The 17614-nt window shown below is 40.5% G+C and overlaps 1 protein-coding gene across 1 annotated transcript; it reads right to left on the bottom strand.

Annotated features, from left to right (window-relative positions):
- Nucleotides 1-527: 527 nt before the first annotated feature.
- Nucleotides 528-15977, bottom strand: LOC135485740 (MAD2L1-binding protein-like). The gene is made up of 2 exons (XM_064768135.1): nt 15719-15977; nt 528-5028 (listed from the first exon to the last, which is right to left on the bottom strand). The coding sequence occupies exons 1-2, from the start codon at nt 15962-15964 to the stop codon at nt 4249-4251; spliced, it is 1026 nt and encodes a 341-aa protein (XP_064624205.1). The 5' UTR covers nt 15965-15977; the 3' UTR covers nt 528-4248.
- Between the last annotated feature and the right edge of the window lie 1637 nt (nt 15978-17614).

A 17614-nucleotide genomic window follows, 5' to 3' on the forward strand; every position in this document is an offset into this window, starting at 1 on the left:
GTGCTCTTCTAATATCGTTTTCACAGAATTGTCACGAGGCCAAATTTTCAAGAACTAATTTCTGAAAGTAGTCCCTAAAGACCTTATGACTACCCACTGAAAGGAACTAGTGATAATATCGCCTACTTGACTTCTTTTTAGCTGAAAATTGGTTACCGTGTTGCAAAATCAATCTTCCTTCTTTAGACTGGTCACAGTGGGTATGCTGAAATATAGCCTGGTTCCTTGGCCAATTCCATGCTCAGAATACAACTGCGCAACTATATGTCATAGCCCGGGCTTTTGAATCGTCAAAAATTCAGTTAAATGTGCCTGTAGCGCCAACTGGCGGTGAAAAATTATCAAAAAATATTCGGCCAGATGTGAAAACAATATTTCCTCTGTGGACCGAGATATTAGGGAGCATCCATTAAGTACGTACGAACGAAAATGCAAAAATGCACGAAATGCACGAAATGAAAATGCACGAAATTTTGAGACCCCCCTCCCCCCGTATGCACCTTGTACGCATTGCCTCATAACCCCCCCTCCCCCTGTACGAGCGTACGCCTATAGAACCTTGAATTCCCTAGCAGACGAACAGACATAGTACCTGATTTTGCTACATTGTGGCGCCACAATCGGATTGGTGTCGTATTGGCAAGTCGACTGCGCAATTTTTCTCCGACGGCGACACGCATTACTGGGAAATTAAACGGCGCTGGAAATTGCTAAAACATTTTAGTCGGGTAACATCCGAACCCAAAAGCGTATGAGTTCGCACATCTTGTGAAGAACAAGTATGATTATCCAAATAAGAATAAGAAAGAGAAGATTATTATGATAATATCTATTTTTTATTTGTTCAAATAAAAATGGCCAGGGCCATTGTGCTCACCTCATGTGGAGGAAAGATGGATAAAGAGCATGGTATTGTGTCATGTAGTGTTAGGTTTGATGTAGGTCCAAGCAATTACAATTTCCCCAAAATGGCCAATTTACAGTACATTCCACCTCTGTGACCTTGAAAAGTAGGTCAAATCAAAGAAGACCCGGGTGACACATTGAATGGTTGTTAGAATTAGATGTACCTATGATATAAAATTGGTGCCAATCACCAAGTCATTACTAGGAATAATGGCATTTTGAAGAATTTAGGATTTGGCCCCCTCCCTGGAGGCCAAACGGCAAATCAGATCGCACCAAACTTCAGTACCTGAGATCACCTGACCAATGGGTACATGTGTACTTAATTTGTGATCAATAGTCATTGCAGTTAAGAAACGTGCCATAGTTATGGCCTGACGGCGAATTTACGCCATTTGACCTCTGTGACCTTGACAAGAAGGTCAAATTAAAAACCTGTGAGACATATACTGTATGGTGGTTAGATGTACCCATGATATCAAATTGGTGGCAATCGGGCAAGAAGTTAAGGAATAATCACATTTTTAAGGTTTTTGGATTTTGCCCCCTGGTGGTCAAGTGGTGAATCATATTGGACCAAACTTCGTCCCTTAGATCACCTGACTAAGGGGTAAATGTGTACCAAATTTGGTATCAATAGTCATTGCAGTTTAGAAACGTGCCATCGTTACATCCTAACGGCCAATTTACACCATTTGACCTCTGTGACCTTCAAAAGGAGGTCAAATCAAAAACCCGGAGGATATATGATGCACCTTTGCTAGAAGTACCTACCTACCATATTTTTTTCAAAATTTCCCGACTACTATTAAGGGAGATATTGCATATTTTCCCTTTTAACGTTTGGCCCCCTGGTGGCCAAACCATGAAACGAATCGGACCGAAACTTGGTTTCCAAGGTGTCATTACATAAGGGTACATGTGTACCAAGTTTCAACTCAATAGCTCTAACAGTTACGAAACGTGCCCTGCTAACGGACGACGAACGACGACGACGACGACGACGACGACGACGGACGACGGACGCCACGGTATGGGATAAGCTCACCTCTGCTAAGAGGTGAGCTAAAAATGGTTCTTGGGTTGCGTACGTATGCAAGACCATTAATACCCCCTCCCCCCTCAGTGCGTACGTACTTAATCGATGCTCCCTAAAGGAATGAAGCTTTAACTTCCCGATGACCTCATTCGCTTAATGTAGGTCGGATCGTGCTGATTTTTGGTTTCTGAGTTGATCTTGGGTTACGCCTAATTTAGCAGCATCAAAGAAGTGCCTAGGCCTTGCGGTTACAAAATGCCCAAAAGTGACACGGAAGGAAGGACAGACACCATTCCCTTAGTAATATTACCAGCTTCGCTGACTTCGTCAGCTGAGCTAAAATGTCTCTCGGCGTACGCTGGTAGAGGAGGGTTGAGGCAATGCGTACAAGGTGAATACTGGGGAGAGGGGGGTCTAAAAATCGGTATTTTCTGCATACGTTCTTAATGGATGCTCCCAAGTGATACGTATTTGGTGCAGTATAGCGGTTCTCTTGGCACCTTACGAACAACTAATTCCTGCGATTTTCTTGAATTTATGTGCTGTTATGCGATTTCAGCCCAACCCTAACAACACATGAACTAATGAAAAGGCCAGGGGCATTTGCACTCATCGTATAGATATCGGTGGTTAAGATTATAGAATTCATGCTGGTTAACCCTCTTAGCCCCGTACTGGATTTAGTCCAGCAGAGATTTTTTGCTTATCTGCCTGTACTCGACAAAATCCGAGTACAGGTTTGGTTCGGAATTTTACAGTGCGGAGGCATCACGGATTCCACTATAAAAAGTGGCTCCTACGTCATCGCATCTGATCCAAATGATTGCCGTGATATCTTGTTTGTATGGGGTCCCAGTTGTATTCTCCCATGCGAGTTTCGCAAAATATTTCGGGCCTTTGACCTGCTTGACATTTCGGGGTATAATTCGACAAATATGACTGTCAATTATTCAAAACCACAGGGAAAAGAAAGCTAAAATCTTCAACAAATAACTGTAATTTTTTTATTTGATAGAAAAACCTTTTTCTATTTTTTGGACCAATTTGACAAAAACTTATGTTTCTGGTGAAAAAACCCATAAGTACCCAAAAAATAATAATTAAAATATGGGGAAAATAAAATTTGAAAAAATGTCATCCAATAGAGGACAAGATAATATAGGCCTGCTCCAGGCATCTTTACATTATATTTTTAGATATAATAGAATTAATCAGATTTTTTCAAAAATCCACGAGGAAACCAGCCCTGTAAAAATTATCTCCTAACCATCCCCCACCAACTAATGGAAAATGCCTTAGATGCCGGGGGGGGGATGGATATTTGATGAGGGGAGAGTTTCTGAGGAATAGTTTATTGACTTTAGCTCTCAGCTTATCTGTGCCAGGTAACCTCCTGCTGAGTTGCCCGACCAAAGGCTGAGGTCAACATATGTTGTTACATAACCGATCTTGCTATCACATCCTGGTTGCCTTGTAGTCGACCAAATTACTTCTAATTTTGCCTCATGACAGTAAGGGCCAAGTTCATCATCATGTGATCATGACTGAGTGTTATCACTGGTTACGCTGGCCATTAGGTAGATAAGGTAAATATGCCGATCATCACTGTGTGTAGTATCAGCGGGGTGCTTGAAGTTGGAGGGCGACTAAATATTTTACAGGGCTGGTTTCCTCATGCCATGTGACGATGGTGGACAGATGTACCTAATATGTTATCAGATTGGTTGCCTGATTCAAACTGATTGGTTGCAATTGGGCAAGTAGTTGAGCAATAAAAATATTTTTAAGGTTTTCAGATTTGGCCCGATGAACTGGCAAAGCTGTAAAACAGATCGAACCGAACTTCAGTTCCTGGGATCACCTGACTATGGGGTACTGTACATGTTTACCAAATGTGAGATTAATGGTCACTGCAGTTAAGAAACGTGCCCTAGACTAAGACTAAGACTAACAACCAATTTACGCCATTTGACCTCTGTGACCTTGAAAGGTAGTTCAGTGTCGGAGGCCACCTGATCTAGGCAGTCCTGTGCACAAAGTTTCAAGTTACAAGCCCGTGCGGTTAAGAAATGTGCCACTGTGATTTTGAAACAGGTAACACTAGACGACAGACACTGCTGTCTTGACGACAGACACTGCAGTCTTGTACAGACTCCCATACCATTAACTATGGTGAGCAAAAAAAGTGGGTTGCCGTGAGCAAGGGGAGGTCTGGACCCCCCCCTTGGTTCGGCGCCTTCCCTAAAAAACTGGGCTGAGCACCTACCTACAAACCGAGTAAGAACAAAATGCCAATTCTAGGTCTAACCCCAAATGTCATCAGCCCCATTATGCTTCTTATTCTTAATCTTAAAACCTCTCATAGAAATAGGAGCTTGGAACCAAACAAGTTCTGAATCTCCACAGTTAAGAGAAGCATTATTCAGGAGAGACTCCTCCAGTTTGGTCCCATTATCATCAGGAGAAGCTTCCAAATCCAATTTTTCCAAATTATCAATATCAAACTCGAGTTTATTCAAAGTGCTTTCCCTTTCAGAAGAATCCATATTCTGGGACTTTTCCAATGGTTCAATTCCAGAAAGTTCGAGGTCACATAAGCTAGCTTGGGTTATTTCAGGATTGCAGAGTTTACCTGTAGATACAAGGCTGAATTCAAACAAATGCCCTCTAGTTGGCATCTTAAATGAGAACTTTGGCTGGAACCACTTTAGGCCAGAGTTTCTGGGAGCCAGAATGAATACCATAAAGTTAGTTGACGATAACTGTTTCAAATCCGAGAACAAATCGCAAGACACAAGTTTTCTGAACAGCTCACTTTTGCAACTTTTAGCTGACAATAATCTCCCTTCATAGAATCCAGGGTGGGGAAGACGAATCAAGAATGACTCTTTTGGGCTCACTGGTGTACTACCAAGAATGATCAAAACCTGTTCAATATTGGAGAAGTTCTTGAACGTTAGCTCGACATTCTGTAGGATTTCATCCATGTGTTGAACAGCCTTCAGCCTCTTCCTCTCAACCACGGGTAACTTTTTATGGACCTTGGTAACTTTTCCTTTGGCGTTGCTGACAGCATCACAATTCTGAAAAGATGAGGTAAGCTAACTTAAGTATGAAACAGCCAGTCATTTCTCAGGGCTTTAGATAACGGGCGTATGGGCATATATACGCCCGTGGAAAAGAGAAATACGCCAGGTTTTCTGGGCCAAAAACGTATTGGGACACCCCCTAAATGAACATCTGATTTTAGCGTACGCTTTCTAATATATCTGAAGGACGTCCAAAAATCCCCAGTCCCAATGTGTTTGGCGTCAAACTTAAAACTTTCACCGCCCGCCCGCCCGCCTCACACTCCTCAGCACGGCCTACATCTCAAACCACTGTCTGTCTGTCACAATTAGTTCCAAAATCCCCCGCTGGCGTTACTCTACCATGCCCAAGTCCTGTTAATCATGCGGCTGGCCAATGAACGAAGTTGCATGTACAGGTTTATGAATGAAAATATTTTACTACGATAGTAGCTGACCATATTTGGCGGCCGGTGAAGTCATCCTAGTGGCACATGCCCAGAGGCAGAGTGAGAGCTGTGATTGGTTACTGAATCTCAAGGTTAATGGTACTGAGAATATCTAATTACGAATTCTGCACGGCAGTGCCACCAACGAGGAACTCAAGTACCAATCTGTCATGCTTTGGCTCCATTGTTTAGGGGCTTTTATTTCGGAATTCAGGGGTTCTCGTCGGCTGTCCAGCTGTTGAAATGGAGCATGAATAATGAAGCCTGGAACAGCCATTATCAGCAGCTAAGACGGCGAGGCGGCGAAATAGGACAAGCTCTACACTTACTCTGTGGTTTGAGATGCAAGAGAACTTTGGATCACAACATGCATTGCATGCATTGCATAACATGAGTTTATACTTCCAACCTTAGGAAATTGGAAATATCTGTACGCCCAGCCTGGGATAATACTGACAAGTTGGGAGTATTTGCAATGCCAGTTAAAACCCCAAACTCCCAAAATGGTGCATCAATAATGTTAAGGAAGTACTTGACTTCCTGACCAAAAAAGCCCTGATTTAAAGCCCTGATTTCTGGATGTGGGAAGAATGGTAGGATTGAGATGGGACTGTGGTGGCAGGCAATATAATCATGAACAAGACATAATGTGATCGAGGCGAATTGTAATGAATGCCCCTGCTCCATGGGCAACCAGAAAAGTTTCAGGCTTTCCGTAACTAGTTCTGAAATTATGACAGCCATATTGGATTTCGTGTCCGGTCATCGATAGGGAAGCTCCCCTACACATGTACACTAGGCCATCACATCATAGAAGCTTCAGGTCTGTCACTCACTTAGTTCTCGAGTTATGGGTTGGAATGCGAAAAACAATAGTGGCGGCCATGCTGGATTTTGGGTCAGGTCCAAAATTGATAGGGAACCTCTTATCACATCACATCATCATAGAACTTAGAAGCTTCAGGTCTGTCATTCAATTAGTCTTCAGGTCTGTCACTCACTTAGTTCTCGAGTTATGGGTTGGAATGCGAAAAACAATAGTGGCAGCCATGCTGGATTTTGGGTCAGGTCCAAAATTGATAGCGAACCTCCCCTACCCTAGGTCATCATCCCACATAAGTTTCAGTTCTGTCACTCACTCGGTTCTCGCGTTATTGGGCGGAAAGTGAAAAACAAAGATTGTGTGCAGTAAGCCATGCGCACAAGACAGATAAAATGACGAAAACACTGGAACCATGAACCAGATCGAGGCAATTATTGACAGCAAACAGTGACTACTGATATGCTTCCCTTTTATCGCATATGAAAAGAAAAGCTTTAAGCAGTCTGAAATTAGAGCTTTTACGTCATTAGTCAAGGGACCAATGATGAACTTTTGAACTTTGTACTCTGTGACCTGATAAATTTTGTAAAACGATAAATTTGGTAGAACGAAAAACTTATAATGACATAATGATGTAACCTCAGCAGATACACAAGATCTATAAATTTCATGAAATTCTGTCAAGTTGTAAAGGAGAAAGTGCAATTTTTCAGTTTTCAGCAAATACCCCCAGTCGGAGAAACCGTGAATCAGATCGACACGATTTTCAGCGCCTACTGATGTGCTACACATATGAAAAGAAAATCTTGAAGCAGTCTCAAGTTAGAGCATTTACATCGTCTCGATGGACGGACGGACCCAACCGACCGACCCACAGAAGACGTACGACGGATAGGACATGATGACACATGATACGGAGTTAAGCTGTTAACAATTAAAATTTATAAATCACCTTTAAAACGAATGATGGATTTTAACGTTAAGAGGCTAATTATTATGACGAAAGCAAGTAAGCTAAATTGTTATTATACTGTTGTAGCAACAGGGGGACAGAAATGGCCTGATAAATAAGGTGTGTGATTTTACTCTCAGAATTGTTTGTAGTACGTGAGGTTATCGGGTTTAGATACTTTTATCGAGGGAGGCAATGTTGATACCTTGACCAAGTGATGCAAGATGACGTGACATATCAATTAAGCCCGTTTCGTGGGCCGGCCACGTCACTTGCACCAGAGTGGGATATCACCGTCGTCTAGGGAACATTGTAACATCAACAAGAATTGTTTAAAAGTCTAGGGGTCTCCTTCCCTCGAGAGAGACCGGCAGATGACTTCATAGAAACAACATCCTCTGTACCATATTCAATCATCTATCAAATAAAAGTTTAAAAGACAAGAAGCCTCTCTCCTGCTAAACTAGTCTTCCCAACTCAGCAATTCTCCAACAAGTCAATGCTCGTAAACAAGATCCCGTATCATATAAGCTCACCCAGGTGAGCTAAAAAAACCGATGATGTAATGCATGTCATTTGTAGTAGATATGGGGAAAACAGTTTCTGGCTATTTCAGTGTTTTTGATTCCATTTAATAATATTATTCTTCTCGGCTCAATGGCACAAAAGAAAATTACCGGTGCCATCTAAGTATAACATTTTGGTTATAAAGTTCACTGAATTTCAGGGTTATTGAAGAGTGTACATGTCATATGGAAATTGGTTGACATCTGTTCAACAGTTTAGGAGTAAATAGGACTTCGTTGGATTTTCAAGATGGCGGCCTGGTTGCCATATTTGTCATGGGATTTGACTGAAAATTAGGGATATTGATAAGAGTACATAATCACAAGAAGTTTGGTTGCAATCCGATCATTAGTTTTGGAGTAATACTAATTTGTTTAATTTTCAAGATGGACGCCAGGCAGCCATATTGGTCAATGGATTTGACTGAAAATCAGGGATGTTGTAGAGAGTACATAGATATACAATCACATGAAATTTGGTTTCAATCCGACTTTGTTTAATTTTCAAGATGGCAGTCTGGTGGCCATATTTGAAGTCCGAGCAGGACAATTTTTTTGGGTAGAATAGAGGGTCCCTAGATATATGTCCTTACAAGTTTAGAATCTTCTAGCTCAAATAGAAACGAAATGTGCCACCAATCAGTGATTTAGTGAACTTTGACCTCTGTGACCTTGAAAAGTAGGTCAAATCAAAAACCTGGGTGAGATGTCATTTAACCTTATTAGATACACCCACCATGAAAATTTCGTCACTCTCATACAACCATTAGCTTAAAAAAGGCAAACAATTTCCAAGCTCCTCTGCATTCAAAAGATGCTTTGGTTTATCGAAATTTTGTCATCATAGCCCTCTATTAAGGGCATTAGATATTGACAACCCGCGGAAAGTAATTGAACAGAAGCAAATTGGACTTTTAAGAAGGATTCTCTCCATCGATTGTAAAGCACGAGACGTCATCATTGGCACGAGAAAAATTAAGGGTACCCTGTGTAACCGAGTGTTTAGTTCGTCGGGCCTCTCTGCCGCCAATGTCCTGTTTGTAAATCCAACATGGAGGCCTAGACGTATCACTAGGGAGGAAAATGGAATTGTCGATTCTGTAAAAACCTTATGTGCCAATCTAAACCGGAAAAGCCATAAACTATTGAAGCTTTTACTTTCACCCTTTTGATCGCTTTTTTATTCGTTCTCTGTGTATGATTTTTATTGCATATTTGTGTTGTCTGCTCCTTATTAATTTGGAGGTTTTTTACAATAAATTATTATTATTATTATTCGCAGTGGCGGGATCAAAGCTATGGAATGAGCTTCCAAATAGTGTTCGTGGCCAGAGTACCCTGGGTCGTTTTAAAACTGCACTAAAAACTCATATTTTTAAGAAATTCTTTTGAATCCTTTGCACGTTTTCTTTAGTAATGACTTTTATTCTATCATGTATTAATGTTATGTTTTATGTTTTATTATAAATTGTAAAGCGCTTAGAAGTTTTAACAACGTTTTAAAAGCGCTATAAAAATGTTTTTAATAACAAGAGGCCCAAGGGCCTGGCGCTCAGCTGAGTTAATATCATTAATATCTTCCCGGTGTTTAGTTCATTATGCATGAAAATGGCATGCTCCATGGTATTTGATATCCTTTTGCGTTCACTACGGTACCAATGTTTTTGGTTGACATAATTATGCCACTGTTCATTCCTCAATCCTGACCATAATTCGGGTGAAATCATCGTATGAAAATATTTACCGAAACATGAAGTTTATGCCATGAATGAGGATACTCATTGTCATAGCCTCGTTTACAAGTACGAAGTATTTTCCCGCGAATATTCAAAACTGTTTGGCTCCTTGCCAGTTAAATAACATGTGACTATACACAAAATAGAAAACTTTGATGGAAATTGTAAATCATTTTTTTATCTATCAGGGGAAGCAAGCTGATGATGATCAAATAAATCATTCATGAGAAATCGTTTTGTTGCTGAAGCTTGCATGACGAAGTTAATGCTAAACCTTTTCTTGTGCTCCACTGCGCCACCGTAGTTTTCTATTTAGACCAGCGATGACGTCATTCTGGTGATTCCCTACGTTGTCCAATGAGCGCTTTTTAAAATGTGCCATTTGGTATTGTACAGTATGCAATGTATTTTTTCAGCGCTGCCAGTTGCCGAACTGATGCCGTAGCTCCCTCAATTTCCAATCAATTTTTATGGGAGTGACATTATTGTATTGCTTAGAATGTCTACTTTTTACTCATGAAAGAATCGTAGAACTAAAACTTAATAGGCGAACAGAATCATGCCGATTCACTGCACATACTGTGGGAATTCTCCACTTCAAAATACATCGGCGATGTCATCGCGAACAGAGCATGCACTTCCGATATCGTTTTCACAGAAATGTGGCCAAATTTTCAAGAACTAATTTCTGAAAGTAGTCCCTAAAGACCTTATGACTACCACTGAAACGAACTAGTGATAATATCGCCTACCAGACTACTTTTTAGGCAGAAAATTGGGTACTTGAGTGTCATTGAGCTCCAAGATTATTGCACATAGCGTAAACAAATGCCGCCATTTTGTCTCCGCTTCGGTATTTCGTAGGCCGCTTATAATGCACCTTCTCAATTAAAACCAACATAATAAGGCCTTACATCGTTGATTGAATAGGAACACCACACAAAACACAATAAAGTGGGGGTACAATCGATTACGAAGCTGAAGTGAACAGTGATTTATTCCTGGAGCTACTGCTTTTGTTGTGTAGCTGCCATGTTTTGAGAACTGGCAAATAGGAGACTTCATTGATGGCTGACGTCATCGGGCGGGAATTTGAATCGGCAGAAATAATTAAAAGGCAGGTAGCGCCCTCTCCTGTTAAAATTTTGAACTTTTTCTCAATAAAATAGATTTTCAAGAATTTTATCTTAATATTAGAGCATATTTCGACTAATTCTGCTGCTCCTAGGCCGATTTAGGCCAGTTTGCTTCATGCACTCTCGCTCGCAGGAAGTAGGTCAAATGGCGACAAATTTTGTTTTGAAAGTAGAGTTTGACCAGAAGTATCCAGAAATGCAAAATTGAAGTCTCTAGGTCTTACGGTTACAAAATGTGCACCATGGGTTTAACGGATGGACGGATGGATGGATGGATGGATGGATGGATGGACAGACGGACGCCACTGAACAACTTATTTGACAAGCTCGGCTGACTAAGTCAGCTGAGCTAATAATAATAATAATAAGATGGCTGCCTGGAGGCTAGAAAGTAGGTAATATCACGAAAAAGAAATCTGGGCATATTGCCCAAAGCTACCATCACACCAAGTTTTGGCCATCTAGCCCTAGTGGTGATGAAACGAACGACGATGGACGAAGCACCTAAAAGTACATCAGGTGGTTACCAGGTCTACAAACTCTTGCTTAGGAGGTCATTCCTTAATCTTCACTTTAATGAGGTAAAAAAACAGAATGAAATGGCCAGGGCCATTGTGCTCACCTGTCGATATGAAAGGGAGAGTATGAGAAAGAACTTGTAATTGTTAGGGGTTAATCATGCAATAGTTGTGGGATGGTGTGGTTTGTCTTGAAAAAGTGGAGTTAGTCGTATTGTTTTCCGCGTGCACATGTTACTGACGTTGGAATAAGTGAATCGTTTTTTGTGGGAGAAGCTGAGAGATGTTTTCTGGCCAATTAAGACGGGTTTACAATACATGTGTCTTAGCTATTCAGTGACTATTGAAAATTAACAGCGCATTTACATTTTGTAAAACCTGCTGTCATTGGCCGAAATTTCAAATGAATGGGATGTACCTGTGGAATTGCGTGTGAATACGCTATCCTGAAAGGAGTATTTATCCTCGGCTTGCGATTAGAGAGAAATGTTGAAAAATATGATACAAGAACAATTGAAGCAAGGAATGCACAGTATAGAATATGATGTACTGAGTAACTAGGTAGCAGTTTGTATTCATTTTTGAGACAATAACATAGTTACAAGACAGCCCTATAGTCGGATTCATAAGTAAATGTCACTGCCCTTTTGGGCCGCTGCGCAAAAACTACTGGGCCGATTTCTTCAAAGTTTGGTTTTTCTTGAATCTAATTTCGGGACCCAAGAGGATTTTCATATTTCAGTAACCATGGTTACGAAATAATTTTTCTGTATGTATTGGTGTACATTGACGTAGTGTATTGATTTTGACATTTTCTCCTCTGTACTGCTTATTTCTGGATGCATTTTGCTGAAATGTTCAGGTTAATTTTTTTTCGTGTGTATCTTTAAAGCCGCCAAGTTTCATTTAGAACTATCCATCAAAAAAAATCGGGCCCTCCAGATTCCCCCAAAATGGCCAAAGGGCTCCAAAGTTGACAATTTTTTTCTTTATAATTTGCAAATCTCTAACCTGGAAATTGTGTTGGGTCCCGAAATTAGATTCAAGAAAAACCAAACTTTGAAGAAATCGGCCCAATAGTTTTTGCACAGCGACCCAAAAGGGCAGTCAGTGACATTTACTATGAATCCGACTATAGCCTAGGCCTAACTATAAAAGCACTGATGACAGCTGTGCTACACTTTCATCATTATCATCATCTACTTTAGTCAACCAGCTCAGATGACCTTTCTTGGGGCAGTGATCGGTAACGGTGAACTCCTTCTGACCCAACAGGCAAATGTTTACATTCGTGTCTCCGTGTATCATTTATGTCATGGATTCATGTGTATACTAACACTGTTGTTGTGTTGACACACTGACTGACTCTGACTGTGTTACTTTGTACATTTCTACAGCGACGAAAAACGATCACAAAAATGGTTCTCTTTAAGCACTCGTGACATGTTTACAAAAATTAAAGCAAGTGTTTTTAGTAGAGGTTTACCTAATGAGTAGCGTCTGGGTGATTATAAACCATTAACTTGTGTTTAAAAGCCCACATTGTAACGAAAGGTTCCGGCTTGACGCTAATCTCCAATGACGCCAGCCGCCATTTTGCCATACTCTCGAAACTTTGGGATCGTCAAATGCAATGGAAATCACATAATTTCTGACACACACTGCTAAAATTCATCATTTTATTGTTCTTTCACAGTATTATTACGCCACCCCGATTCGCAAGGCAGCTTGTACCAACTGGCTCTGCATTGACTATCCCCATTACAAGCCGAAGAACAGTGTGACAAGTTTCTCATTTTACCTTCCAATCAGAGTCAAAATTTTCTAAAACAACCGGCAATGAGGACAAACTAATAATCTCAAACCAATCACAAGAATGTAATCAACACATACGACCTCATCCGAAGAGCGGATGATTAAGTTTTAGCATTGATTCAAGGTGATTTAATTCCTTCTTCGTCTCGCTTCAAATTCATAAAATGGCTGTCTTCCATGAGCTAGTGGCGCAGTACAACACTGCACATCTGGGATACCCCGACGAATTGCCTCGAACCGCGAAATTCAAAACTGCTGGCAATGTGCCAACTGACATTTTTGCACAATACCGCCACCTAGTGATATGAAACGATAATCTATTTAATATCGAAACCTCTATATCAGGCCAACCTCTAAAACTTCATTTCAAACTTCAATCTGCTGGAATAAAGAAAATGGGCTTTTTTAACCTTGACCTACTTATACCTGAATAGTAGGTCACACTGACCTAAATCTGTGTCAACATGTAGAGATGCCCAATAGGTGTCTACATATCAAATTTAGAGAGTCTATGACCAATAGCAAAAAAACGTGCCATGATCAAAGAAATTTTAGAGTTCGACCTCTGTGACCTTGAAATGAAGGTCAAATCAAAAACCCGTGTGATATGTGATGTACCTTTATTAGATACACCCACCATAAAATTTTCATCACTCTAGCTTTAACCATAAGCTTCAAAATGACAAAAATAGGTTTTCAAAGAGCACCCCCTATATGGCAGACCAGCGGTCAAATTGCGCTGATTTTCATTCTGAAGGAAGGTCTTGCCTAGGGGTACCCACACACCAAGTATGAACTTTCTGGGTCAAGCGGTTAAGAAACGTGCCACGATTTTGTCAAAAGTTAACGACGGACGACGACGACGGATGCCAGACGCCGCGGTATCGTATTAGCTCACCTGACAGGTGAGCTAAAAAGGACAAGTCCATGTTTAACCACCTGAGAACAACTGTCTGAAATAAACTCCTTAGGGCAAGTTTGGCACACTGCATAGCTTTCCTTAAGTGGTTAACCACCTTAGAGAAAATAACCACACAAGAGTCCAATGAAGATGAAAATTACCACCTTAGCGACTGTTGTTGGCAAACATGGACGACAACGGAGGCTACGCTGTTGTATAGACTCCCCTTCAGTGAGCCAAAAATGCATAATTATTGCACAAAATGGCACTGTTGTTGTCATCAGTTTTAAATTTCATCACGGTGCGAGTTTGGCAATGACGTTTTCCCGAGATGTAATCACGTCGAAGTATTTTGCATTACCCATCTATTTTTTAGACTGTCTGAATTGAGCCTTCTTAGTTTGAAATCAAGTTGGCTTCCAAATTCAATTGAAATTTTAACCAATTTCATCTATTGGTTTGGCAACAAAATGTGGGTTTTTTTAACCGCGAATCGTACCTATCAAGTTACATGCTGACGATTTAAAGCAATCCATGTATTGTTATGCCATAACATGGATGGCTTTCAAGTCACCCCCATGGTATGGTTATTAAGCGCATGCACTGTGTTTATTCTCGACTCGATAGATACGTACTGGCAGTACCGAATTTGGCAGTAAATTGCCGATGATGAGGGGACTATAACTATAAGCAGGAGCAGAGGGGCTAATTTGGCCATCTTCAGGTGGCTATATAAAGTAAGGGCACTGGGTAATGTCAGATTCAGCACTAAATATAATCCTCACACAAGCCTGAACCATTTCGACATACTGTGAGATGTGAGAGACCCCTATTGGCGACTTTGTGTGACTTTATCTTGCCTGCTTAGCTACTGCCTAGGCCTTTATAAGACTGTAAAAAGAAACAATCTTTGAAGTTTTTTACGCAGTGGATATTTTATATACTCCCTTGAAAACTTGCATAATCATCAGGTTTGACAGTAATAAACAAGGCATATCAAAAATACATTTAAAATACATCACATGTGAAATAATCTAACATTTAGGTTGAGTACAATATACAATAATAAGTGGCCGAATTCCGAATATTTGACCATGGTATTTGACCCAGTTTCATTTTGTTTTTCGCTACCAAGCCGGAACTTCCGTTTGACATGGACAGTTCATGATTTTTGGACTTGTATTTTAGATTTCTAATGTTTCTGCAGACAATGGCCATACGGCAATCGTACACGAAATGTTATTTTGCCGGCCGAGGCACACCAGTCTTCTGCACAATGCAATTGCAAGGGGCAACACCGTCACCGCACTTACGAAATCCACATCATCCACCCTGTTCTTGTTCGATGCTTTAATAATAGCGCATTCAACATCCCAAAGACTAATAAAATCGTCACCAACTGTGAGCACGCGCCATCTTTCATCATCATCACCAGATATAAAGATGACAAAATTACCGATTTCAAATAATTGTCCAAGTCCAAAAATAATGAACTGTGCATGTCGAAGTTCGGGCAAAATAGCCCAAAAAAATGTGAAAATGCGAGTGTGACACGGTCAGATAGGCCATAGGCCCCTGAATGCTAATTAGCGGGATTATCGGGCTAAACAATGGGATCAGCTAGGAAATAATATATCTAGGGGCCTAGGGTATGTAGGGATATTAGCATTCAGGGGGCCTATGGGATGGATAGGCCTATCCACTGCATTTTTTTATCGTAATCGTCTTAAGTTTTAAGACTAATATTACAATGATTTGACCCCTTACTGACACTTGATTCAGTGGCCAGTGGTCAGACGGTGGACTTACTTCAATTTCAACAGGTTCAATTCTTTCGGTGGGCATGCCGGGAATGCAGGGGGGCCTTTCAATACGTTTTTGTCGAACTTGTCCCTTTATTTGATCGAATGGCGCTGGTAGCTGATGCCGTTCAAACGCCAAGAACTTCAGCAATTCGACAACAAGTATTCCACATACATGAGAGGAAAGAACTCCATCGAATTCTGATTTCCAAGTGATCTTTTCCGGGGGTTTTGGGCGACAAATTAACGACATTGCAACACTACCAATTTTGTGGCCGATGTTATTTTCAATCCACGATTGCAGGTCACATGATCTTTCAGATTTCGCGGGAAATGAAACTGTAAACAAACGCACGTGCGCAACTCAAATATCAACAAATGCACGTGAGTGATACTGGACTTGGGTTATCCCATCCTCGAAAATCCAGAGTCAGTCGTTTCTTCCTCCCATCGCATGGCCTGAGCTTCAGGATGAGATTTTCCCGGTGTTTTGAAAAGAGACCAAAGGCAGTGGCTGTGGGTATAGGTCTATAGTATATTAATATATGTTCCGCGCTAATTACCGATCGGCGCGTTTTACCGATCCTATGATTGCGCGGCCATCTCGAGATCGCGCAAGGCAGTTCCTGCGCGTTTTTAGGCTCTGCGCTTTTTTTGGATCCGAGTTTATAGTCATTCCATGTCGATTCGGTGGTGGTTTTTTTACATTATTATTGACGGCAATATTGAATTTTTGCCACACCACTACCTACCCATCTATGGGGCGCTTAGTTGGAAATAATATAAAATATAGCAATAAAATTTTGTTCCGAATCATGAATATTTGAATACTAGAATAACACAATGCACACTTTTTATTTTGCAATTTCTTCCAATACCAATATGTATATTTTCTTATTCTAATCTCTTAATTCTTTAATTGTTCTTTAATTGGATATAGTTGCATCATTTTCTAGGGAAACGTTTCTGTAAAAATACTCAGAAATTCTCCTGCTATATTTTCTCTTACTGGATGGCTGAAAATGATATATAGGCCCTAAATGTACCCAACAAATAATCTGGAAGGGGAGTATGCAAAACAGAAAAGTGTTCCTGAACATACAGGCTTATTGACATTGTTGATTTCATTGAGTATAATCATCCAAGGTCTTGATTATGATCTAGGGAAAGAACTGCAGAGTGGAACATTATAAAAAAGAACACAATTAAAGAAGGAATTTCCATTGGCATTGAATTAGGACACCTCTGAATTCAAGGACAGTATGAGTAGCCCATTTCTCAGTCCCAAGAGAAGGGTGTCAATAAAGATGTTCAAAATGTAGTAGCAGGTCAATTGTTGTTCCAATATCCACAAAATTTTTGACGAGACAGCCACCCATATCATGACCGACGACCATGACCTATGCAAATTAAATTAGAATAGAAAACAGGCTATATGTTGGTGCGTTGTGAAAAAGTACAATAGGGTACAAAGATTACATTATATTTTGATTATGAGCAGGCCAGCCAGGTAACCGCATCTTTAAATTTCATTTCATTCCTTTCGAATATCCTGTAATCTCCTCTGTCCCTCATTATTAATATCTCTTTAAGAATTTTCGCAGTGTCATTAGTTTGGACCTCATACAGCTGCCTAATCTGGTCTAACTTGAGTAGGTTATGCTTATTAACACCAAGTTGTCCACAAATCACATTTACGTTTCTCCCATCATTTGATCGATTACCATTAATTGCAAGAGTTGTAATAGTTCTTACAAGGTCGTTCACTCTACAGAGCAGTTATGATAAATTTCAATGATCTAGAAAACACTGCTGTTTTTCCGGGACCACGTCACCGCATATCATTGGAAGCAAGGCCGAATGTGTTCTATATGGAATGTTGAACAGCTTTCTAATGCATTTC

The sequence above is a fragment of the Lineus longissimus genome, chromosome 3 (genome assembly GCF_910592395.1).
Source record: "Lineus longissimus chromosome 3, tnLinLong1.2, whole genome shotgun sequence".
Taxonomy (NCBI): domain Eukaryota; kingdom Metazoa; phylum Nemertea; class Pilidiophora; order Heteronemertea; family Lineidae; genus Lineus; species Lineus longissimus.

Coding starts and splice junctions, on each gene's coding strand:
- LOC135485740 (XM_064768135.1), bottom strand. CDS start 15,964: ATGTCGTTAATTTGTCGCCCAAAACCCCCGGAAAAGATCACTTGGAAA. Junction 5,029..15,718: donor TTGAACCTGTTGAAATTGAA/GTAAGTCCACCG, acceptor TCATCTTTTCAG/AATTGTGATGCTGTCAGCAA.